This window comes from Chrysochloris asiatica, unplaced genomic scaffold (assembly GCF_000296735.1).
Source record: "Chrysochloris asiatica unplaced genomic scaffold, ChrAsi1.0 scaffold00155, whole genome shotgun sequence".
Classification (NCBI taxonomy): Eukaryota; Metazoa; Chordata; class Mammalia; order Afrosoricida; family Chrysochloridae; genus Chrysochloris; species Chrysochloris asiatica.
In genome coordinates, this window is record NW_006408673.1 from 714919 (window position 1) to 740801 (window position 25883).

General features: G+C 39.4%; 1 protein-coding gene across 1 annotated transcript in view; it reads left to right on the forward strand.

Annotated features, from left to right (window-relative positions):
• The first annotated feature begins 13325 nt into the window (after positions 1 to 13325).
• The window catches only part of TMEM184C (transmembrane protein 184C), a 28514-nt gene continuing 15956 nt past the window's right edge, over positions 13326 to 25883 (forward strand). Inside the window, exons 1-4 of the mRNA XM_006870866.1 lie at positions 13326 to 13511; positions 23810 to 23940; positions 24036 to 24072; positions 24671 to 24876. Coding sequence (XP_006870928.1) covers positions 13389 to 13511; positions 23810 to 23940; positions 24036 to 24072; positions 24671 to 24876 — 497 coding nt within the window. The 5' untranslated portion in view covers positions 13326 to 13388. The remainder of the gene's footprint in view (positions 13512 to 23809; positions 23941 to 24035; positions 24073 to 24670; positions 24877 to 25883) is intronic.

A 25883-nucleotide genomic window follows, 5' to 3' on the forward strand; every position in this document is an offset into this window, starting at 1 on the left:
TTGAATATATCTCTGAATTTGAGATTGCCTCAAGAAAAGAGTAGATGAATTAGACACTAATGACAGAAGACCAGCAGAAAGCAAAAGGTCATTAAGAAGATAAGAAACAAGGAAAAGACAAAAATGGAGTCAGAAAAGTCTCTGAAACGTGCTCTTCAGTGTAGAGATACTAAGCAAATGGCAGAAATGAGGAGGTAAAAGACTGGAATAAAAATTTCAAAGTGCAACTCGAGAAGACAAAATCAAACATTATAATGAAATGTGCAAAGACCTGGAGTTAGAAAACCAAAAGAAAAGAACATGCTCAGCATTTCTCAAGCTGAGGGAACTGAACAAAAAAAATTCAAGCATCAACTTGTATTATTGAAGGATTCTATGAGTAAAATATTGAATGATGCAGAAAGCATTGAAAGAAGATCAAAGGAATACCCCGAGCCACTGTCCCAAAAAGAAATGGTCAATGTTTAACCATTTCAAGAGGTAACATATGATCAAAAGTCAATGATACTCAAAGAAGAAGTCCAAGGTGCATTGAAGGACTTGGCAAAACAAAGCGCCAGGGATTGATGGAATAAAAATTGAAATCTTTGAACAAAATGATGCAGCACTTGAGGCACTCATCTATGCCAAGAAATTTGGAAGACAACTGCCTGGCCAGCTAGTTGGAAGAGATCCATATTTGTGCCCATTCGAAAGAGAAGTGACTCAAAGGAATGTGGAAATTATCGGATAGTATTATTAATATTGCATGGAAGTAAAATTTTTCTAAGGCTAATACAAAAACAGCTGCAGCCATATATTGACAGAGAACTTCCAGAGAGGCCCAAGCCGGATTCAGATGAGGGTGTGGAACAAGGGATATTTTTGCTGACATCAGATGGATCTTGGCGGAAAGCAGACAATACCAAAAAGCTGTTTACCTGTGCTTTATTGACATCACAAAGGCTTTCAGTTTTGTAAACCATGACAAGCTATGAACAACACTGTGGAGAAAAGTATTCCAGAACACATAGTTGTGCTCATGAGGAACCTGTACATAGACCAAGAGGCAGTTGTTTGAACAGAACAAGGGAACACTGAATGGTTTCAAATTAGGAAAGGTTTGTGCCAAGGTTGTGATCTTTCACCATACTTATTCAATCTGTATGCTGAGCACATAATTCAAGAAACTGGATTATGAAGAAGAGCATGGCATCAGGATTGGAGGAAGACTCATTAGCAACCTATGATATGCAGATGATACAACCTTGCTTGTTGAAAGTGAAGAGGACCTAAAATTACTGATGAAGATCAAAGACCACAGCCTTTTGTTATGGGTTGTGTCTCAATTTAAAAAAAGCAAAAATACTCACCACTTGACCAATGAATAACATCAAGATAATTGGAGAAAAGATTGAAGTTGTCAAAGACAACTCATGAAATCAGCAGTTCAAAAAAATCAAATGATGTATTGTGCTAGGCAAATCAGCTGCACAAGACCTCTTTAAAGTGTTAAAGAGCAAAGATGTCAGTTTGAGGACTGAGGTGCGCCTGATCCAAGCCATGGTATTTTCTTTCTTTGTTTTTTCTTTTTTGCTATTTAAAAGCAGAGCTTTATTACGCAAACAAAACATCAAAAGACAATTGATCCTATGACATGCTATATTTTAAATGTGTATTCTAAAACTGTTTATTACAGGTGATAACTGGGCAAAGTGATTTACAAAATTGATTTATTTTTCCCTCTAACAACCTTGAGATTAGATTCAATAGCTGTGACTATTCTGTTTAAACTCAACAGAGAACAATGAAGAATCAACCTACAGTGTGCTGGATAGATACTATTATTTGTTAGATAAATTGGTAGCGTAGTGGTTACAAATCGGGCTGCTAACCTCAAGGTTGGCAGTTCAAAACTACCAGCCGTTCCATGGGAGAAAGATGAGGCTTCCTACTCTGGTAAAGATTTACAGCCTCGGGAACCCTGTGCAGGATCACTATGAATCGGAACCAACTCCATGGTACTTAACAACAATAACAACAAGTTAAATGTGATTTCTAAAAATTATTAGGTATTGTGTCTTGAAACTACTCAATGAAAAAAAGTCATTTGATTTTCACCAAAAAATGTTTCTACTATGTACTTTTAACTTTTTTCTTGCTTTAACGTTTTATATTTTGCTCTTTGAACTTTAAAGTACATATATTCTGAGATGAACGATAATTACCTAAGTGAATATTTCTCTTTAGGTGCATACTCTAAACAACAGTGGAAGTGAAAGGTGAAGATAGGGTTCTTCTAGAAAGAAACAAAGAGAAAATCAGCATAAACATAGCCACTGAAAACACTATGGATTTATGGACCTTTTAAATCCGAGAAGACGATGAATTCCATGTAGCATTCCTGGACAGTGTTTTCTTATACTTTGTACATGGTACAGATATGAAATATTTCTCTTTAGAAGTCAAGACTTGACTGAAAACATTGTCTCTACCAACTGTCAATGTCCAGATTATTGTTAAAGCTGGAAAATTAAAGAAACCTCTATCTTCACTTTCTCTGTCTCTTCTCTATTTTTGGCAATTTCACTACTCAATATTGTCCCTCCAAAAGATCTACCTGGAAAAGAACAAAAAAGAAAGCAAAATCAGCCATGTGATTAATCATACATGCTGTTAATGGACCATGTGAAAAAGACTGACTTAGAGAAAAATTTAGCTCACATACTACCCATATATTTTGAAGGAAAATCCTGCTATATACTGAGGAGTACACAGTTTGTTTGGTTGGTTGTGATCCATCAAGTCAGTCCCAACTCATAGCAACCCTGTATAGGGTTTCTGAGGCTACCTCATCTGTCTTCCGTAGAGCTACTAATAGATTTGAACTGCTGACCTTGCAGTTGGCAACCCAGCTCATAATCCACTATGCCAAAAAAAACAAACAAACCATCTTCGGATCCTTTAAAATGGACTTATATCACAAATAACTATCCTCTGAAAGTTTGGTGCAGTCTTAACAGGTAGAGGTCATTTGTGTTATAATTTAGAAGACATTTTACCTGCAATATTCTAACTCTTCCTAATTCAACAAAAGAATATGGCAACAAATTACTTTCCAGAAATTTGGCAAGGGTATGATCATAATGAAATTTCCATTACACAGAAATTTGAAAGCATGTTTTCCAAAGAACAGAACATTTAAAAACAAAATATATAGCCAAGAACTATTATCAAGTGACCTGATGAAAATTCATGGTTTTCTATTGCCTGAAGGATTATATATGTCATATATAATATAATATATATAATATATAGCTCTTCATATGTAATCCTTCATGTTGGCTCCATACAATAAGCACTGGACTATGAACCACAAGGCATGTAGTTGGATCCTGCCAGCCACTCTGTGGCAGAAAGATGAAGCTACCATCTACTGCAAAGATTGAAAACCCTCAGAAATCTTATACAGGGTATCTGTGAGTCAGAACAGTTGGTTCTGACTCATAGGAACCCCGCATAGCTTTTCTGAGGAGGAACCATTCTAACCATTTTTATGGTATGCCTCTAGACTCTACATGTCTCAAAACATTTTTAATTTGGCTCCAACCTAAAATTACTACATAAAAGAAAAGTTCTATCAGTAATCTGAGTGCATTAATTACCCAAATATTTAATCAAGGCCTATGCAATATCTCACTATTGGGTTTTGTAAAAACACAGGCACAATTTTAGATCAGGTGACATAACTCCCCAAAGAAAACCTTTCAATACTCTCTGTATAAGAGGAACAAATACAAACTGATTTTCAAACACGTATTTGCCATTTTGGTCTTTTTCTTCTTTCTTGTCTTCTTAATGATCTTTTGCTTTCTTCCTATATGATGTTCTTGATGTGATCCCATAACTCTTACATTAGTGACTAATGTATCAAGTCTTTTCTTGAGATGGTTTCTAAACTCAAGTGAAAAAGCTCATATTTTGCCTCGATGGACTTTTTTAATGACCTTTAGCTTCCACCTGAACTTGCATATGATCAATTGATGTTATATTTCACAGTCTGACACTGGCCTTGTTTTGGTTGATGATACTGAGTTTTTCCACTATCTTTTCCCACATACACAGTCAGTTTGATTTCTGTATATATCTACTGGTTTGATTTCTGTATATTGCACTTGGTATATATCAGTTTTCTAAAGCAATGGCTCACACAATTGTGAAGGCTGGCAAATCCCAAATCCATAGTTCAGAGATCAGTGTAGAGGAATCTTTCAAGATCTGTTCATGAATGAGGCTTCATGAGCTAGTGAATCAGATCAGGTAATGATCTGAAGAGCAGATGTAATGAGCCAGATGCAAGATCCAGAGCCCCAAGCCATGGTATTTTCAATAACCTTATATGCATGTGAAAACTGGACAAGGAATAAAGAAGACCACAGAAGAATTGATGCATTAAAGTTATGGTGTTAGAGAAGAAAACTGAAAGTAGCATGGACTGCCAGAAGAACAAACAGATCTGTGTTGGAAGAAGTACAGCCAGATTGCTCATTAGAAACCAGAATGACCAGACTCTGTCTCTCATATTTCAGACATATTATCAAGAGGGACAAATCCATGGAGAGAAGATCATGCTTTTTATAGTGGAGGGTCATCAAAAAAGAGGAAGACCTCCAAGGAGCTTGATTGCCACAATGGCACAACAATGGGCTCATGCATAACAATAATGAGATTGGTGCAGGATATGTTTCATTCTGTTGTACATAAGGTTGCTATGAGTCTAAGTTGGCATCAACTCGATGGCATCTAACAAGAAGATACATTTTTTTCATAATGCACAGAACCTTCTTCATGACCATAAATTCGTTCTCTTAAAAATTTTCTGCATCACCTAGTGTTGAATTGTGCATATAAGAATTTTTCATTCCTTTTAGCCTGTAACTTTATGTTACAAAAAAGCCACTTAAATCAGTCTGAAAATAAAACAACAACTGAAATGAAGGGGGAAGACTTTCCCATCTGATAAAGATAGTATAAAGCTTACCTCATGAGTAATATAATACATAAAAGGTTATTTATTATTTACTATGCAAGTTGTTTGCACACTTCACAGTCTCCTCTTTAGTTCAGTGACAAAAGGCAACATACACCACTAAGTTTATCAAGTAACCTAAGATATTTTATCACCTGTGGTGTGTGGAAACTAGAGTCCTGAGGTCATTAATCCAGTAATTCTAGTAGCTGATCTTTGAAGATGAGGGTGTATGCTCTATTTAGTCATTTAGATTATTTATTTTAATCGTTTAAACAAAGAACCTTAATGTACAAAGTCAATATAGAAATATATTGGAGAATAAACCTGCATCAAGTGTAAAACTTAAAACCATAAATAAATAACATCACCAGGAATGACTATTTGGTAAGTCCTGGAAATGTGGGGAATGGGATCTGGGATGAAACAAGAGGCAAGTCCAAGTCAGAAGACAGGTGAAAAAAAAGTGCTAGCACAGAAATACCCAAATTGTGAACTGAGGAGTCATAGGGCACAAGAGTGAACTCACAGAAACACCTTGGGACATTTTAATATTTTGAGGAAAACATAGCAAGATTTGTCAGATACTACATGAACTCCTATAATTGAGTTGTTTGCACCTGTTGTTGCTGTTGAGTGCCGTTGAGTCGGTTCTGACCCATAATGACCCTGAATAGGGTTTCTGAGGAGCAGCTGATGAGCTTGAACCACCAACCTTGCAGTTCAAATGGCTTTGCAGTCTGGCACATTAACCCACAGTGCCAAATCAGTACCAACTCACAGAGGCCCATGCATAACAGAATGAAACACTGCCCAGTACTGCGCCAATCTCACAATCATTGCTACATTTATGCCCATCGCTGCCACCACTGTGCCAATCCATCTCACTAGGGGGTCTTCTGCTTTTTCTCTAATCCTCCACTTTACCAACCATGATATCCTTCTACAGGGACTGGTCTTTCCTAACAATATGCCCAAAGCATAAAAGAGGAAGTCTGGCCATCCTGGCTTCCAGTGAGCATTCTGGCTGTACTTCTCCCAACACAGATTTGTTTGTTCTTTTGGCAATCCATGGTATGTTTAATATTCTCCTCCAACACCACAGCTCAAAAGCACCTAATTAATTAATAAATGAAGCCATGGGGTACTTGTCTAGTCCAGGAAAACTTTGAAGAAACTACTAAGGTACTAAAGGTGTGTGAAATGAGAATGTTTAGGAACCTCTGCCCAGGGACATGCTAGTAGAATTAGAGAAGCAGATCTAAAGTGGAAAGGTAGGAAACATAATTACTGAAAGCTTGTAAGCCTGTCTTCAGCCTATAACTCATTGGAATACCTAAAAGGGGTTCTAGAACTTGCCCAGTGAAATAGGCTTCTTGTGGAGTCTTGGTAGTGTATAGGACCTTAGGTGGAATCCTGAGCCCCATCCAGAACCTTCTGAGGTGAGACATTCCCACTTGAAAGAACAGCAGACCAACCTGGAGCAGCTAGAAAAATAGAAGATACTTCTTGAAGAAAGATCAACAGGAAAAAATCAAAATCAAAACAAAAAACAGCAGTCTAATTGGCTACTACAAGGACAAGCAAGTTGTTTGCTGGAGAGCCATCAAGGCAAGCAGTCAAGTCCTCTCAGGACAACCCCATCCCCTCCAAGACTGAAACTCAAAGAGATCACATCAACAGCCACATAAGCTTGCTGGCAACCATGTTGGTCTACTGGTGAGTGGAAGGAGGGGAAAGGCAACAATGAAGTTATGGGCTTAGTCCAACCACGTTCCATAGACTCCTGTTGACCTGGAGATGAAAGAGAGAAGAGGAATAGCTGGTTGGTCCAAAGTATGGTGAGACCTGGGGTCTTCTGAGCCCATGGACAAGGAAATAGCCATGGAGGGCTAGAGCTGAGAGTAGAGTATCAGTTGACATATAGTGAGGGGAGATGTACAATAATCCCCAAACTTGCAGATAGTACCCATTTGACCTAGCTTCAGTGGCTTGAAGACCACAACTCAAGCAAAAGATTTTAAAAATTGATAAATGAAACAAGTATACATTTCTACAATTTGATGAGCTTGACCTATACTTATGGTTATTGTTAAGTACCGTCAAGTTGAGTCCAACCTATAGCAACCCTGTATAGGGTTCCCAAGGAGCAGCCGGTGAACTTGAACCATCAACCTTGCAGTTCAAACAGCTTTGCAATCTGGCGCATTAACCCACAGCACCACACTGGGACTCCACTTATGGGTGTGTTGTTGTTGTTGTTAAGTGCCATCGAGTCGGTTCCGACCCATAGCGACCCTGTACAGGGTTTCCGAGGGTGTAAATCTTTACGGGAGTAGAAAGCCTCATCTTTCTCCCGTGGAGCGGCTGGTAGTTTCGAACCGCTGACCTTAAGGTTCGCAGCCCGATTCGTAACCACTACGCTACCAGAGCTTATGGGTGTAGTATCTCAAAATACCAACTGAGAGGGTATCTTCATCCTACCCACTCTGTACTCAGGGATGAAGGGACTGGCAACTTAGACATTGGTTACCTAAAATGGGGGCGGGGGGGGCTACAAAGGCATAAAGTGATTGGATTACAAGTTTTCAAGAGAGAGGTTAGTTTCAGAGTATGCAAGGGAAGGTAGAATCCCCACTGAATAATTTTCATCTTGTTTAGACAGGTCTGGTGAAAGGAGATGGGGATAAAATTCTTATGATTCAATAGTGAGTAGTTGTTATCATGACTAATTGTGACTTTCCCGATGGTAAAAGTAGAAGTTTTGTAACATAAAGGGGACAGTAGTTAATCTTACATTCCAGGCACAGAGGATCCTAGGACCATCAAGGGTGAAGAGCATGAGCGGAATGTGGAACCCTAACCAGAGAAGCAGAGACACCAGAGATGGAGGCAGAGATGAGGACTCATGGGAATAGAAAGGCTGTGGTCTGGCATCCAGGAGTCTGGCTTGCAGAATGTGCCCTTTGGTTGTTTAAATGATTATATATATTCCTTAGTGTTTAGGTGTATATCCCCGCCCCCCCCCCCAAAAAAAAAGAGGGAATAGAAGCAAATACTGTTCAGTGATGATGCATGGAGGAGATCATAATCACTGCAATAAAATGATGAGTGTAAAGCTGATGCTCTCTCATGTAAACTATCACTCACTTCACAATAAAAATGTATATTTAAAAAAGTGAAAAGGACAGCACCTCCAGCTCCTGTATATGTTGTTGTGAAGTGTCCCTGAGTCAGTTCCTACTCATAGAGAGACCCTGTACAGGATTTCCAAGGAGTGGCAGGTACATTTGAACCGCTGACCTTATGGGTAGCAATCCAAGGCTTAACCTACTGCGCCACACCAGGACTGCCTAGGAAACCCTATTGGACAGTTCTACTCTATCATTTGATGTCGATATGACTCGGAATAGACTCAACTGCAGTGGGTTTAAGGGTTTGGGTTTTTTTTTTTTTTTTTATCATTACAAAATTAAAGAACACAGGGAAGAAATCTCCCTGCTCATTTTTCTCCCCTGTATTCTTGCAACCTTTAAAACTCAGATTCACTAAATCTTTTGATTGGTTAGCACAATCTCAAGACTGAACCAACATCTTTCTTAAGAGAAAAAAAAAAAAAAAAGTCTTAGAGAAGCCTCTCTCAGGTTAGGTAGAGTGCTGTGGGTTAATGTGCCAGACTGCAAAGCCATTTGAACTGCAAGGTCTGCTGCAAGATGCTCCTCAGAAACCCTATACAGAGACACTATGGGTCAGAACCCACTCGATGGCACTTAACAGCAAAAACAACAATACAAATCTATGGAGTCCTGGTGTGGTGCTTAACATACAAATATATAGATGAAAGGCATTGTTTCAGTTATCTATTCACCAGATACATAACATCTCAAAACTCAATGAAGTAAAACAACAATCATTTTATTATGCTAATGGATTCTGCAGGTCAGGAATCAGGGCAGGGCATAGAAGTATGGTTTGTCTCTGAATCACATGTCAAGGGCCTCAGCTAGGAAACTTGGGGATGATTCAAATGGCTGGGAACTAGAATCTGTTTCTCTCAGGCATCTAGCATCTGCACTAGCTGATTGGAGGGCTAAACTCAGCTGAGATAGTCCACTAGCACCCCTTTTCAGGGCATCTCCATGTGTCTTGGGCTCTGCAGTGCAGTGAATTATTTAGTGTCACTCTGCTAGCCACGTGTTTGTAACTCCCATAGAAGGACTTTTTCCTGGTGGGTCTGGATATGAGAAGGTGAGGGAAGATGCTGATAGGATTATATGATTCAGTTGTGAGTGATTATTAACAGTTAATTATGATTGCAAAAACCTGAAAATCTTGATGAGGGGCTTAATCACTTTTGCCATCCTGATGTGAATAAAATGAGCCATCTTGGTGATGTGAGTGGGCTGTGTGCTCTTTTAGCTTGACTAAGTTTGTCACCGTCTGACCTCTGGTTCTTGGGACTTGAGCCGGTGGCCTGATCTGATTTGCCATCTTCCACAGTCTTGTGAATCAACAGTCGATTCAGGTTAGGTAAGGAGAATCCTCCAGAGGGATTTGAGACTTGCCAGCCTCCACCACCCCATGGGTTTAGCAAATTGTGGAATCCTGGGAATTGGAGGAAAATATTGAGGGGAGAAGTGATTAACATCGGGGACTATGGAGTGGTGGTGCTGCAGGATAATGCACTGGACCGCAAGGTCAGTTTGAACTGAAAGGTTGGCAGTTCAAACCTCACCAGCCACTCCTCATAAACTCTATACAGGGTCACTATGAGTCAGAACCAATCGATGGCACTTAACAACAACAACATAGCACTTTAGAAAAGTCAGACATTTGAGAAGTCTTTAACCTCCACCTCATAGGGACCAGCCTTGTGCTGATCCTTCCACAAGAATTGAGTGTTGCAGGCTCTCTCAATAGCACATCAGCCTCTTAGTTAGACTTTTCCATGATGACAGAGACAGCAAACAAGGTGAAGCTGTATGGCCTTTTATGACTTAAACTCAGAAGTCATTTGTGGTCACTTTCACCATGTTCTACTGGTCAAATCAGTCACGAGTTCATTCAGATTTAAGGAGAGGGAACATAGGCTCTACCTTTTTATGAGAAAAGTATCCAAAAATTTATGACTATATTTTAAAGCCACCATGGCTGTATTTATATGGAGAGATATGGAAATGTATGCCAAAGTGTCAACAATGTCCACTATAAAGCTGCAGCATTATATGTAATATATATTACTAACAATTGCTGTTGTCAAGTGCTGCAAGTCGGTTGTGAGTCATAGCCCCCTGGATAGGGTTTCCAAGGAGCGGCTAGTTGGGTTGAACCTTGCAGTCAGCAGTCCAGTGCTTATCCTATAATGCCACATCAGGATTCCATTACTAACAATAAAATGTCCAAAAACAAATAACAGCAGTAAGTGCAGTTCATTGTAACTCAAATACATCATAAATGGGGAACAATCTGTAGATTAAGATCATGCCAACATTATGGTTGCTAACAGTAGCCATTCTCTATCTCAGTGATTAATACTGAACTTTAATTTCATAGGCCTAGAAAATTTTCAGAAAAATAAAAACAAAAGATGGGATCAAATAAATTTATGGTTACCTTTAAAAAGGGTTTGTTAAAAAAAAAAAAAAAAAAAGGGTTTGTGTCCTGGATTACCAACTCCAAGTTAGAGAGACAAAGTGTTATTAGAAGGTGGCAGTAGTGGGGGGAGTAGATTTCTGACTAAAACAGGCTGTTTTAATGGAATTCCACTTGAGATCAGAATACATGATCTATATATTTTCACATTGGAATGCACACTCTGGGGGAGTCATGTACTTTTCCAGAAGCTTTGCATTTCTCAAGTCACAAGATAATCACAAGATGTCAAAGTCAACCAGAACAATCAGATAAAGCACCAAGATTAGCATTTGTGACTACTCCATGTCTTAACCACTCTCCAGGTAGAAATGTCTAGCTAGACGCACACAGTATACCTATCCTTAAGCAATACAGAATTTATCAGAGTTCCACAGAGCCAGGGGTGAGGAATATGGCAAACATAACGTGAGTTAGGCTAACTACAAACATGAAGTAAATTACTCACTTTTTTATTCCCCATAGTAAGAATATTTCAAAAAATGACTCCTGTCTACTATCACTATTAGGAGCTCTGGTAGCGTAGTGGCTACGAATCGGGCTGTCAACCTCAAGGTCAGCAGTTCGAAACAGCCAGCTGTTCCACGGGAGAAAGATGAGACTTTCTGCTCCTGTAAAGATTTATAGCCTCGGAAACCCTGTACAGGGTCGCTATGAGTCAGAACTGACTCCACAGCACATAGCAACTATCACTGTTATTACATAAATGAGATGATGGTGTTGTTGTTAAGTACCACAGAGTCAGTTTCAATTCATAGAGACCCTGTACAGGGTTTCTTCCAAGGAGCAGGTGGGAGAGTTTGAACCGACAACCTTGTGGTTAGCAGTCCACTGCTTATCCTACAGCACCACACCAGGATATAAAATTATAAAATAAAACGAAGCCCTTAAGAGTGAATACATTTAATATTATCAGTGAAAATCTCACTATATATTTGTTGTTGTTAAGTGCCATCAAGTTGGTTCTGACTCACAGGAATCCGAGGAGTGTTTAGTGAGTTTGAGCTGCCAACCTTGCATTTAGCAGTCCATTGCTTACCATACAGCTCCATAGCAGGATTCCTACTAACTTAAATACATATTTAACTTCCCTGCTGATCTAAGTTAGTTTGAAAAGAGCCAGCAAACAAAAGGCCTATTTCTCCTTTTCACAAAACAGTTTGTTTTAAAAGAGGCCATGGAATAAAATGAAGGTGTTAAAGATCTGGAAAAGGGCTTCAGAAATCAAGCTCCAAGAGCTCCTCCACTAAGTCAGATGGCACTGGAGAAGATATTCTTTGTCATATAAGAATTCTTTTTTGTCAGCTCCTGACCTGGGGGCCTTATTGTCCATATGACACTAAGCAGAAATTCTGCTTATAATAATGACGTTTATAAATAGTGACGTTTGTAAGAGGCCTTTGGAGTCAGGAATATGGAGGTGAGAATCCCAGCTCTATTACTCACTAGAGTGTTGGAGCATAAGACTTAACTTGAATTTGCTTTCTTTATAACAGAGCTGTGCCCATCACTCAGAATGTCTTTCTGTAGATCGTTATGTACTCTAGGTAGAGAACTTAATACAGTGTTTGTTCCCCAGAAAATGGCATAGATGCACTCGTATATCTAACTGAAAAATAGATGGCCAATTGTTTGCTCTACAGGTTTAACCAAAGGTTTTAAACACAGGAAATTCCCTTCTGTGGAACATTTTGAAACATTTAAATGTATACAAGTTTTTAACAAGTTAAAAATGTGAAAAGACATTGGATATTTGTAGCTGCTACTAAAATTGAATTATTTGAATTCTTGGTTTATGATTCAAAAAGACCACGCAGCCTACTACTAGATTCTAGCAATTGAGAGAAAACTAGATGGCATTTCCCGTTTTTTTCTGCCGTCTTATTCTAGCTCTTATTCTCTCTTGCACTTGTAAAGAAACTGCCCCCTACCTAGGCTTTAAATTGAATTAAGGTTAGAGAAGAATGAAGCCTTCACTGAGACAGCTGCGCAAAAATCTGTCTACAACCGCTACCCACTTAATCCTTGTTCTTCTTTCCACACTCCACGCACAACCTCACAGTCCCGCCCTCTGACAGTGACCAATCAGAGAGTGAGAAGTGAGCCGGATGGGGCGGACTGTACTTGGCTCTAGAGACGAATCCCCTCCCTCAGACAGCAGGGGCGGAAGCGGAAGAGAGCAGAAAGCCCTGGTTTGGCCTTTGGTTCCGCCATGGGGATGTCCCGTAAGACCTAGTCAGGATATCTAGGAGGTCCGCTGGCTTGGGTCCTCGTCTCATATCTGTCAGCATAATTGAGCGAAAAGAGACTAAGGAGTGCGGGAGGGAGGAAGCCCAACCCCTAAAGAAAAGAGTGAGCGGATAAAGCAGCATCGGGGCTGTGTGGAGGGTCTCTAGAGGCCGGTCCTGGTCGGCACCAGCTCCAAGCCATGGTGCAGGCGGAGCTCAGGGCGATCCCCAGGTGAGGGCAGCTGCTCCACCCGGGAGTCCCACCACGAACCGACCGGGTCAATGCGAGGTGGAGAAGAAAAGATGCTGCCCGCACAGCTCCCAGGTAGCACCCACAGCGGCTGCAGTTGCTGCAACATTAAGCTCAGCGTCCGCCGTGGAGGCAGCTTGAGCTGCTGGTAAAGTCGCCCAACAGTGCTTTCTCCGTAACACAGGGCTCCTCATTACAATCTCCTTAGAGCTCTTTTTCTTTACTACGTGGAGCTGAAATATCCAAAAACATGCCTTGCACTTGTACCTGGAGGAACTGGAGACAGTGGATTCGACCTTTAGCGGTGGTCATCTACCTGGTGTCCATAGTGGTTGCAGTTCCCCTATGCGTGTGGGAATTACAGAAACTGGAGGTAAGAGGGTCCTGTACCATTGGCCTTTACCCATTGTTTTACTATCTGCCCATCCAAGGTTGGGAAAGAGATCCGTGCCTCTTCCAGTCCCACCCTTCCCCAAACTTGGTATCCTGAAAAATGTCACGTCAATCAGAGCCCAACCCCAGAGCAGAAACCCGCCTGGTTTCTTTTTCACGATTTTAAAAGTATGCTACTTTTAAAGGGAGGTGGGGCTGGTTTGAGAAAATAGGGTCTGTTAAGATAGTTGCTTAAAAAGAGCACTGTTTTTATTTATCACTTTCTTGAAAGGTAATTTTATCCTGAAATCTGATCTCTTTGGATAGCAGGTTCACAACTAGATCAGATAAACTACTTTGAAAAGCCTGTATTGAACTTTATTAAATATTAACTATCTTATTGAATTAAAGGACTCTAGTTTAACTTTGTTTTTACTTTTGAAATCAGCTGTTAATCAACAAAGGTTTTGCAAAAAGTTCCTTGCATATTTTTTGATGTCATATTCTTATTATGACATCAGTGTAAACTACCACACGCAGCCTGGAAGTCCCTAAGGTAAATACTAAGATGTGTATGCTTTTTTGTAAATTATATAGTAAAGTTTAAATTCAGAGTCAATAAAAATCAGAAAATACTTTCACTCTTACTACCTATATACAAGAGGTGTTTACAACTCCCTGACACTTTAAGGTCTTTATTGTAGAAATTATTTTTACCTAGTTAAAAATGTCCTTGTTTCATATGTGTTCTGTATACTAAATTATGCTTTTGTTCACTTTCTCCTACTGGTGTGATCGATACAGTTATATTTAATAATTAATATTTTTCTACATTAAACATTTATCATTTGTTACATATTTATCTGTCCCCCATAATTTGCCTACCAAAATTCAACAAAATATATTTATACAAATAGATTTTTTCCATTTTCAAGTATTTCTTTGGAGTATAGTATTGGAATACTTTTAAGGTTCCATGTATATCAACCTGGACTCCTGGTGTGGTGCTTTAGGATCAGCACTGGACTGTGATCCGCAAGGTCTGCGGTTCAAGCCCACCAGCTGTTCCTCGGGAACCCTATATAGGGTCACTATGAGTCGGGACCAACTCAAAGGCACTTAACAACAACAAAAAAATCAGCCTATTTTAAGACTTCTCTTAGTTGTTGGTTTCAGTTGTAGTTTAATTGCCACTAGCTGTCAAGTGGAGTCTTGGTGTGGCGCTGTGGGTTAGTGTGCTGGACTGCAAGGTCAATTTGAACTGCAAGGTTGGTGGTTCAAGCTCACCAGCCACTCCTCAGAAACCCTATTCAGGGTTGCTGTGGGTTGGAACTAAATCAGCAGTGCTTAAAAAAAAAAAAAAAACCTGTCAAGGAAAACTTTAATCAGTAATTAAATAAGACAAGTTTGAAACTGTATTTGTTTAACATGAAAAGTTAGTAATAGGAAGTTCTGTCTCTCCGTTCCCCAACTATTGTATTCTAAAAAATACTTTCTTCAACACTTAAATAGGAAGACTAGATTAAATACTGATTTTATTCTTTCTGTACCCCGTTATACTAGCAAAAACAATATTTTGTACCAGGTGCATTATAATATAATTTGGCAACATATGAATGGGCTTCAAAAAGTTCGTGGAAACATTTTTCCACCAACTTTCTGAAGTGCCCTTGTAAATGAGCTATAGCTTTTAAGCAGAGGTTAGTGTGACAAAATAGTCTTTGACTCCCTTGGAGTCACCTTCATTGCTGTTTGTCTCCACGCCTCACATTTAAGCTGTCAGCAAATTGGGTTGACTATACCTGTAAATCCAGAATTTAGCTATTAATCTAACTACCTCTCATCATCTCCACTGCTAACAAAATGTCTGGTCGGGACTAGTTTCAACACAGCAGCCAAAAGAATCCAATTAAAACATGTCACATTTGGTCTGTCCTTTTCTTAAAGCTTTACAGCCACTCATTGTTAAGAGCCTAGGAGAGTAGGTTCCGACTCATTGACCCTGCATAGGGATTCCCAGGAGTGGCTGGTGAGTTTGAACTACTGACCTTGCAGTTAGCAGTCCAGTGCTTATTTTACAGGAACCCCTCCAACCTTTCCTGGTCCCAGAGTAAAAGCCAACATTCCTATGTCCAGTGTGATCTGACACCATCCCCTCTCCCTCCCCCATTGACTTTCCTCAGTGCCTTTGTTTTAACTACTCTAACTTTGCTCAAATGCCCCAGGCATGTGTGTTCCTGGAGACCTTTGCACTAAATGTTTCCTCTGTGGAATGCACACACCTTGGAGAGTATTCTGGTTTCCTTTACCTCCCTCAGGTCTGTGCTCAAATATTACCTGACTGCCCTACTTAAAACTACAAGCTTCCCTTCCTCACCACTTCATATTGCCTTCCCTATTTTATTTTTCTTGCTAGCACTTAACTGCCATCTATCAAAATACATATTTTAGTTCTTTTCTCTCCCCTTCCTTCTGCCCAATTATCTGATCTATAATCATTAATTAATATTTTAATTCCAGTGATGAATCAGGCTTTATACTATATTGTTACTGATATAAACATGACACCTACTTTCTTGAAATTTAATGGTGAAGACAAACACAACCAACATAAGCAAATCAAATAAAATTCCATGAAGCTACAAAGGGAACAAAAAAATACAGAAATAGCAGAGGAAGGGCAATCATTTTACACAATTTCTAAAGACTGTTCTACTAGCTATGGAAAATGAAGTGGAAGTGTGGGGAAGTTGGAGTCCTGGTGTGGCACTATAGGTAGGAAAAGCACTAGACTGCTAACCACTAGCTGCTTCATGGAAACCCTATGCGACATTGCTTTGAATTGGAACCCTCTCGACCAGACTTAATAACAACATGGGAAGTAGAAAGTTAAGGGATAAAGGATGCCTAGGCTACCTCTGAAAAACTGAATTGAAAGTATCCTTGGAAGTAAACAACCAGGACTAGGCAGTGCACTAGATTGGAGATGAAAGGCAATTAGAGGGATAAATCAAGGGTGAAGCCAAGGTTTCTAATGCAAACAACCCAATAAATGGTGGTGTTGGTTATGATGGTAGAAAATTAAGTGATGGGGACAGGATTCAGGGAAATTGAGTTCTGTTCTGGACATTCTGTTTTGAGTTATACCAGAAACATGAAATGGTCAAGCCGCATATGTAGTTGGATATGCAAGTCTAGAGCTCAGATTTGAGCTGCCAATAGAAATGTGGGAGTAGACTGAATGTAGGTGGTGTTTAAAGCAATGTTGTTAAGTGCTGTTGAGTCAGTTCCGGCTCCTAACAACCCTATATAAGGTTTCCGAGAAGTGGCTGATGAGCTTGAACTGCTTACTAAACTGCTTTGCAGTCTGGTGCATTAACCCACAGCACCACGCCAGGACTCCCCATAGGGCTGAGTGGGGTTAAAAATGGAAGAAGAAAAGGATTAGGACGTAGAGGTCAAGTAGCAGAATAGGAGTTTACAAAGAAGACGGAGTTCTCATCTGTGGGGAAGAGGAATGCGTGGAGAGAGGGTGTCAGGGAACCTGTGACAGGAGTGTTTCAGTAAGGACAAAGTCCAGTGTTGCTGAGAAAACAAAAATCCATTGCTGTCAAGTGGATTCCAACTCAGTGAGTAACCTTACAGGGAAAAGTAGAACTCTGCAGGGTTTCCAAAGCTATAAATCATTATAGAAGCCAACTGCCTCATCTTTCTCCTCTGGAGCAGCTGGTGGGTTCGAACCACCAACCTGCAGTTAGCATCCCAATGCTTAACCCACTGTGCCACCAGGGCTCTGGTTTTTTGGGTTTTTGTTTTTTCCAAAAAGCCAGGAAGGTCATTGGTGATGTTAATGGTTTTCGTGGTTCTATAAGGGCCACAACAAGAAAATGGAATTATTTGAAAATTGAATGTCAAGGGGAAAAAGTAGAGTCAGGATATGATGACATGTTTTTATTTTGAGAATTGCCTCTGAATGGGCCTGAGAAATAAATGAATGGCACAGTAGAGGGAAGAGTGGGATTAAAGAAAAGTTTTGGGGTTTTTTTATGTTTTATTTTGTTTTTAAGGTTAGAGGCATTAACTAGAATATGTCTTCAAGATTTAGGTTGCTTACTCCATTTAGAAGTCCTAAAGTATAGGAGTCCTGGTGTGGCACTGTGGGTTAACGTGCCAGACTGCAAAGCCGTTTGAACTGCAAGGTAGGTGATTCAAGCTCACCAACTGCTCCTCGGAAACCCTATACAGGGTCGCTATGGATCAGAACCAACTGCACAGCACTTCACAACAACAACAAAGTATAGAAATTAATTTATAGATATGGCAACTGAAGCAGAGAGAGAAGTAGATACAGTGACATTGTACAAGGCAATTCACCGACAATATTATCACTCTGAAGCATTATTCAGTAAATAAGTTCAAGCATCTAAAATGCTTTCCTCTGTTGTCAGCACTTAGTAGGCACTCAGCAGCCTGAACTATTGTTGATGTTTAAAATATATAATCATTGGTTTTACACTGGAGCAGCAATTCTTTTTTTGTGTGCAATATCATCTATGGGATCTATCTCTATTAAGCACTAAGGCAAAACTGCATGCGTTGGTTGAACACTGAAGGAGCCCTGGTGCACTGTGGGATAAGTGTTGGACTGCTAACTGCAAAGTCGGCAGTACAAACCCACAGCCACTCTGCAGAGAAAAGATAAGGCTGTCAGTTCCCATAAAGATTTGTAGTCTCAGAAACCCTATGGAAGGTCTCTACAAATAGGAATCTGAGTCCTTAACAGTGAGTGGGTTTGGGTTATTGTGTGTGTGATTGAACACAAAAGGAATCCTGGAGGCAAAATGGTTAAATGCCTGTCTCCTAACCCGTAGGTTTGTAGTTAGAAACCAGCAGTAGCTTCAGGAGAAAAGACTTGAAGATTTGCTTCTGGAAAACTTGCTACATCCTCAGAAACCCTGTGGGACAGTTTTGCCTATCCTTAAGGGTCACTATGAGTCAGACTCAGAATCAATTCAAAGTTACATAGTAACTACAATTGAGCACTAGTTAAAGTAGTTGGCTTTTGTTTAGGGACAGTTTTGTATGAAAAATGTTTTGTTTTGTTTTTTCAACACTAGAATTACAGAGCTCACAGTGTGGGAATGAGACTCTGGAGATTTTTATAGCATATAGATTCCTTTAATTAGAAATTTGGATCGACCATCTGTACTGTATAAAGTACTTTTTTCCTTGGACTGAGCATGTCACTGTCTTCTGCAGTCCTTCTAACCTGCCCCACCCCTCCCCATGCCTACTCTCTGTCAGTTTACCTCCCTTCCCCTCAGCAGAAGTATTCCCAGAAAGTACTTCTCCTATTCCTGCCCTCCACTTTGCTTTAAAAGCTTTTACTGAAGGAGAATCAATTCACTCCTAGTACTCGTTAATGTGTTTTGTTTTTTTTCTGCCTTTCTTTAATGTGTTTTTGTTTTTTTCCTCTCTTCTCTCCTCAAATTGGCTGATAACATATAAAAATAATGATTTCCTGATATCAGTGAGTCTCAAATTTGATTAATTGATTTTGAGATAAATGTAAATTATATTAAAATATCATTATATTAATTACTGCGAACTCCTAGTGTTTATTTATTTTGGTGGTGATGTGCCCTGGATTCAGTTCGCATTGTGTAGGGTTTCCGAGCCTGTAAATCTTTACGGGAGTAGGAAGCCTCTGGTAGTTTCGAATAGTCTGACTCGTAACCACTATGCTACCAGATCTCCCTTTATTCAGTGATAAATATGTACTCCCAAAACCAAAACCAGTGCCATTGAGAGTATTCAGGATCGTAGTGACCTTGTAGAGGGTTTCCAAGGCTGTAAATCTTTACGGGAGCAGAAAGCCTCTTCTTTCTCCCCAAGCGTGCCTCGTGAGTTTGAACGCTTGGTTTTGTGAGTAGTCCAGTGATTACTCACCAAATCTATAAATGCCAGCAAATCTATAAATGATAAACAACTATAAGGAGCTTTTATAGCGTAGTGGATACAAATCAGGCTGCTAACCTCAAGTTCGGCAGTTCGAACCTCAGGGTCGTTAGTTCAAAACTACCAGCCATTTTCGGGAGAAAGATGAGACTTTCTGCTCCCGTGAAGATTTATAGCCTCAGAAACCCTGTGCAGGGTCACTATGTGTCAGAACCGACGCCACAGTATTTAACAACAAACTGATAATTTAAGTTAGCAATATTGGTAGATTTTTTTTTTTCTGAAACTATATTACCACTTGCAATAGAAAAACGTTACTAAGTCCTATAATGCATAATGTGGGGGTTTTTGGTGTGTTTTTTTTTTTTTTTTGGCCTGACTCTACTGTGGGTTAGACATTAAGCTACTAACTGCAGAGTCGACTGTTCAAACCCACAAGCTGCACCACTGGAGAAAGATGAAGCTCTCTGTTCCCATAAAGATTTAGTCTCAGAAGCCCTATATAGACTTGTTGTTACCAGTCAAAATCAACTCAGTAATACTGGGATTGGTTTTTGGTATACTGAGATGAGCCCTGATGGCACAGTGGCTAAAGCACTCAGCGGCTAACAAGGTTGGCTTTTTGAACCCACTTGCCACTCTGCTGGGAGAGAGATATGACCGTCTGCTTCTATAAAAATTGGTTGTTAAGTGCCGTGGAGTTGGTTCCGACTCATAGTGACCCTGTATAGGGTTTCCAAGGAGTGGCTGGTGAGGTTGAACCACAAACCCTGCGGTTCAGATCAACCTTGCAGTCCAGCGCCACACCAAGACTCCATAAAAGTGTGTAGTCTTGGAAATTCTGTGGGGCAGTTCCCCTCTGTCCATTATGAGTTGTAATGGACTCCACAGCAGTGGATTTATATTGTGATGACTCAGTTCTTCAGGCACTTGTTTTATGATTTTAACACCCTTCCTTACAGCATACTGGTCACATCATTTCTCTGTTTCTGTCTACCAGCCATTTCTACTGTTGGGGACTGTTAAGTGCTGTTTAGTCGGTTACAACGTAGCAACCCTGTATACGGTTTCTAAGGGGGATAAGTGCTTATGCTTCAGCGCCACATCAGGATTCCTTTTGGGACTAAGGCAATCATAAAAACTATACATATTCTCTTCTTGTTGAAAATATGTGTAGTAAAACGTATATGTACAGTTTGGTGACATTCTTTGAGTTGTACAACCAGTGTTATATGCAGTACTGTTATTGATGATCACCTGGTAATAGAGAAGATCCAGAATATAATGAAATATATATTTTTAAATCATTGAAATGAATTCTTAATTTTAAATGAAACTGAGCAAAGCAAAAAACCGTAGAAAATCTGGACTCAGACATTCTTTTCATAATCTTTAGCTCCACCTATTTGCTTTTCAGTTAACTGCTTTGATTCCCCTTCTTTGCTCCCTAGTGTTCAAGACTTTTGTTTTTTTCAACTTTTCACGTTTTCAAGTTTACACCGCGTTAAAAATACATGGGCTTTCTATACTGTCGTCCATATTTCGTTAATCCTTGACTTCTGATGACAGGAAGGTGGGCTCTTGTTGTAAACAGTGAAATTACTATTTTTGGACTTCAGTTCTATTTTAATTTTTAATTGGTAAACCTTGCCAAGCACCAAAATTAAATGCCCCCTTTTTCCCTTTAAAAAGTAAGCATTCCCCCCCCCATCCAAAAAAAAAAAAAAGCTAAAGAGGATAGAGAGAAACACTGTAAACTGATGATATATGGTGGGGATAATAATCAGTGTAATGAAACAAGCTATATGAATGGTTGAATGTGAAGCTGATGATGTACCCTGTAAACTTTCACTCAATGCAAAATATAAACATTTAATTAAAAAAAAAAAAGTAAGCATTTGCAGTGTCTTCTTGTTAAGTGCTGTTGAGTGAGTTCCACCTCATAGCCACCTGGTATCAGGTTTCTAAGAAGTAGCTGGAAAAGTTTGACCTTAGGACCTTATGGTTAGCAGTCCAGTGCTTATGCTACAGTGCTACATCTGGACTCCTTCATGTCATAGTGTTACCATAACATAAATATCACAATTGGGAGCCTTTAAAGAACACACATTTATGTTCTCACAATCCTAAACGAGAAAAGTCCCCACAGTGTTGATTTATTTCATTGGTAGCGATGTGATTAGGTTTAGGATCTACTCTCTTTAACATAACAAAAAGAAACCCTGTATCTAAATAGGATCACATCTGTAGGTACAACCCACTGCCATTGAGACCATTCCAACACATGTTGTTGTTTTTAAGTGACTTCAAGTCAGTTCTGACTAGTAGTGACCCTGTGTAGGGTTTCTAAGCAGTGGTTAGCAATCCAGTTTTTAATCCTATAGCTCCACACCACGATGACCCTTTAGTCCCAAAAGAAATCCTGATGTGGCGCTGAAGCGTAAGCACTTATCCCCCTTAGAAACCGTATACAGGGTTGCTACGTTGTAACTGACTAAACAGCACTTACAGAATAGAACTGCTCCCTAGGGTTTCCATGATTGCAAATCTTTACAGGAGCAGACAACCTCATCGTCTTTCCACAGAGTAACTGGTGGGTTTGAAATGCTGACCTTGCTGCTAGCAGCCCAGCAGTCAACCCACTGTGGGCTCCTGTCTAGAGATACCAAAACCAAATCCACTGCCATTGAGGCATCACTGCAGAGCCCTCTATTGAAAATGTTAGTGTACTGGAGTGTGGTGCTGTAGGATAAGCACAGGACCACAAGGTCTGCGGTTCAAGCTCACCAACTGCTCCTCAGAAACCCTCTACAAGGTTGCTATGAGTCAGACCGAATCCCGAATCGACACAAGTGTATTGGAAAGGAATCCTGGCAGTGCAGTGATTAAAGCGGTCGACTGCTAACTGTAAGACTGACAGATCGAAACCACCAGTCCTTCTCCTGGAAAAAGATGTGGCAGTTTGCCTCTGTAAAGATTGTTGTTGTTGTTAAGTGCCATCGAGTTGGTTTGGACCCATAGCGACCCTGTGTAGGGTTTCTGAGGAGCAGCTGGTGAGCTTGAATCACCTATCTTATGGTTCAAGTGACTTTGCAGTCCAGCGCATTAACCCACAGTGTCACACCAGGAAACCCTGTGGGGCAGTTCTGCTCTGACCTACAGGATTACTGTGAGTTGCAATCTACTCAGTGGGTTTGGTTTATGTATTGGAAAGAAGCTCTGGTGGCAGAACAGTTAAGTCCTTGGCTTGCTAAACTCAAAGTTGGCCGTTAGAACCCATGGGAGAATAGACATGACAGTCTGTTCCTCCTGTAAAGTTACAGTGCAGAGTGAAATTACCTATGGGTATGAGTCAGAATCGACTTGATTGCTGACCCCTTCAGTACACTGTAGTTGTGTGCAAATTGTGGCTTGTAGGTTTTGTAAGTAAAATTGTATTGGATACAGTCGTGCTAATTCATTTATGTATTGTCTGTGGTTGTTTTCGTCCTGCAAGGGCCAAGGGTAGAGTTTCCTAGTTACCACAGATTATAAGGATGCGATATTGCCTGACAAATCAGCATATTTACTAACTGATCCTGGCTATTGAATCCCTCTGAACTAAAAAAGGACATTATAGTTTTCACCTTGGGTTTTTTCTCTTCAATACTTAACAGTAAAATTTGAAGAAAATGTAGGTAGAATTTAACTGTCCAAGCATAAAACAAGCATGAAAAACAAGTGGTGGTAGTGATGTGCCATGTAGTTGATTCTGACTCATAGCGACCCTGTACAAGGTTTTGTTGTTATTGTTAAGTGCCGGGGAGTCGGTTCTGACCCATAGCGACCCAGAACAGGGTTTCTGAGGCTGTAAATCTTTACGGGAGCAGAAAGCCTCATCTTTTTCCCACGGAGCAGCTGCTAATTTCGAAGTGCTGACCTTGCGGTTCGCAGCCTGATTTATAACCACTACGCTACCAGAGCTCCTTAAAAGACAAGTAATAAACCAGAAAAAATATTTGTAGACTTGAGAAAAATTTTAAATGTCTGTACACCTCTAAGAATTATAATCAAAATTATAAAAGGCAAATCACAAACAGGAAGGAGCCATAACATAGTATTAATATATAAAGAGTTTTCATAAAAGGCTCCATTAGGAAAAATGTTCAACTCCCGTGTCGAAAATCCCTCCCTCCAAAATAGCATAGATAGATTGTCCAGTGAAGAAGAAATAAAATAACCACTAGTCATATGGGAAAATATTGAACCTCTTTAGTAATAAAAGAAATGAAATTTTAAGAAATATTTATTTCTTTTTTTTTTAATAACAATTTAAACTAACATATTATTTTGCTTCTAAAGGTTGGAATACACACTAAGGCTTGGTTTATTGCTGGAATTTTTTTGCTGTTGACTATACCTATATCTCTCTGGGTGATACTGCAACACTTAGTGCATTATACACAACCTGAACTACAAAAACCAATAATAAGGTAAATCTTGGTAGAGTTTGATTCTACTAATACTGTATTTTTATAGTAGTTTTCATAAATATGTAAATTGTTTTTCTGTTTTCCTTTCAACATAGGATTCTTTGGATGGTACCCATATACAGTTTAGATAGTGTAAGTATGTTTCATTTGATTATCTCATTAAGAACTTGTTTGATGATAGTATACTTATAGAATGCTTAAGGGAAAGTATGTTACCAATAATGAAGAGTCCAATTAATACAACGCTAATTTGTCAGTATGTCTTAGTCCCTTCAAAATGTAGTATTTTAACTTTCATTCACTTTTTTGTTTATTAAGTCTTTGAACAAGAACATTCCCCATTGGATTCTCTCATACAGTGGTTGCAGACATGTACTCTCATATGAGTAAATACAAAGGACTGAATGATCTTTGTCATCATTTTCTGTGACTGTGTCAAGATAAATTTCAGATTTAAGAACTCAAGTACTTAGCTTCTCTCTTTGATATTCCTTTTTTATCTCAAATACTTGCCCTCTTGTTTACCAATATATGAAATGTTTCTTGCTCTTAAAAGTTCATTTCAGAGATTGTCTGGTAGCCCTCATAATTATAAATTTCAGAAAGTCTGGTATAAAAGTATGTGATAAGACATTTCAAATTTAAAAATTAACTTATTTTGAATACGAAGACTTGGGATGCATATTTGATTTTAGTAGCAACTCTTTTTAACATCTGTGCTTCTTCATAGTGGATAGCATTGAAATATCCCAGCATTGCAATATATGTGGATACTTGCAGAGAATGCTATGAAGCTTATGTCATTTACAACTTTATGGGATTCCTTACCAATTACCTAACTACCCGGTATCCAAATCTGGTATTAATCCTTGAAGCCAAAGACCAACAGAAACATTTCCCTCCTTTATGTTGCTGCCCACCATGGCCTATGGGAGAGTAAGTATGCAAGTTTTAATTGTTTTCTTTTTATTGAAGTGGAATTTTAAATATTGGTCACCTGTCTATAAAGCAGTGTGTTAAGTGCTATAAACAGAACAGAAATATAAAACATGTCCCTGCCCTCATATACTTTATAGTTAAATTTACAAACTAACAAAATATTTGTAATCCCACACATATATCTTAGTCTCTTTTACATTATTCATCCTAACTAGAAAACTTAAAGAAATGAAATGTTGCAGAAAAGAGCTTTAGAAGTCATTCACCCCAACATTCTTTCACAATTGGGAACCAAGATCTGGAGATACTGACTTTCTCTAGATGAGTTAATGGCAAAATCAGGTCTAAGACACAAGGAAGAGGTCATCTTAAGTGGAGGGAACAGCATGAGACATGAAATCAGAGCAAGAAATAGCAATATTGATTCTAGTAACACGTAAGTTAGTTTGAAATGGAATTGAAAGATAATGAAGTTTGTCCACAAACTTGAAGCCCCCTCATATGTTCATGTAGAACAATAAATAAAGATTAAAATTTGAAAAGTTGAAGTTAAGAATACATTTATTCTATGAGTAAACCATCAAATAATTCTCAACCAGGAAACATTAGAAAGCAGTGTTTGAGAAACATTAATCTTGCAGTATTCCATAGAATGGATTAGAGAAAGACTGAGAAATAAATTTGTTGTTTAGTGCCATCGAATCAGTTCTGACTCATAGATACTCTGTAGGATTTTCAGAGAACGACTAGTAGGTTTGAACTGCCAGCTTTTTTTGTTTGCCATCCATTGCTATTAGGAAGTCCATTGCTGATTGGTGTTGATGGTTGTGTGCCGTGGAGTCGGTTCTGACTCATAGCGACCCTGTATAGGGTTTCTGAGGCTATAAATCTTTACGGGAGCAGAAAGCCTCATCTTTCTCCCGCAAAACAGCTGGTAGCTTCAAACTGCTGACCTTGAGGTTTGTAGCCCGATTCATAACCACTATGCTACCAGAGCTCCTTAG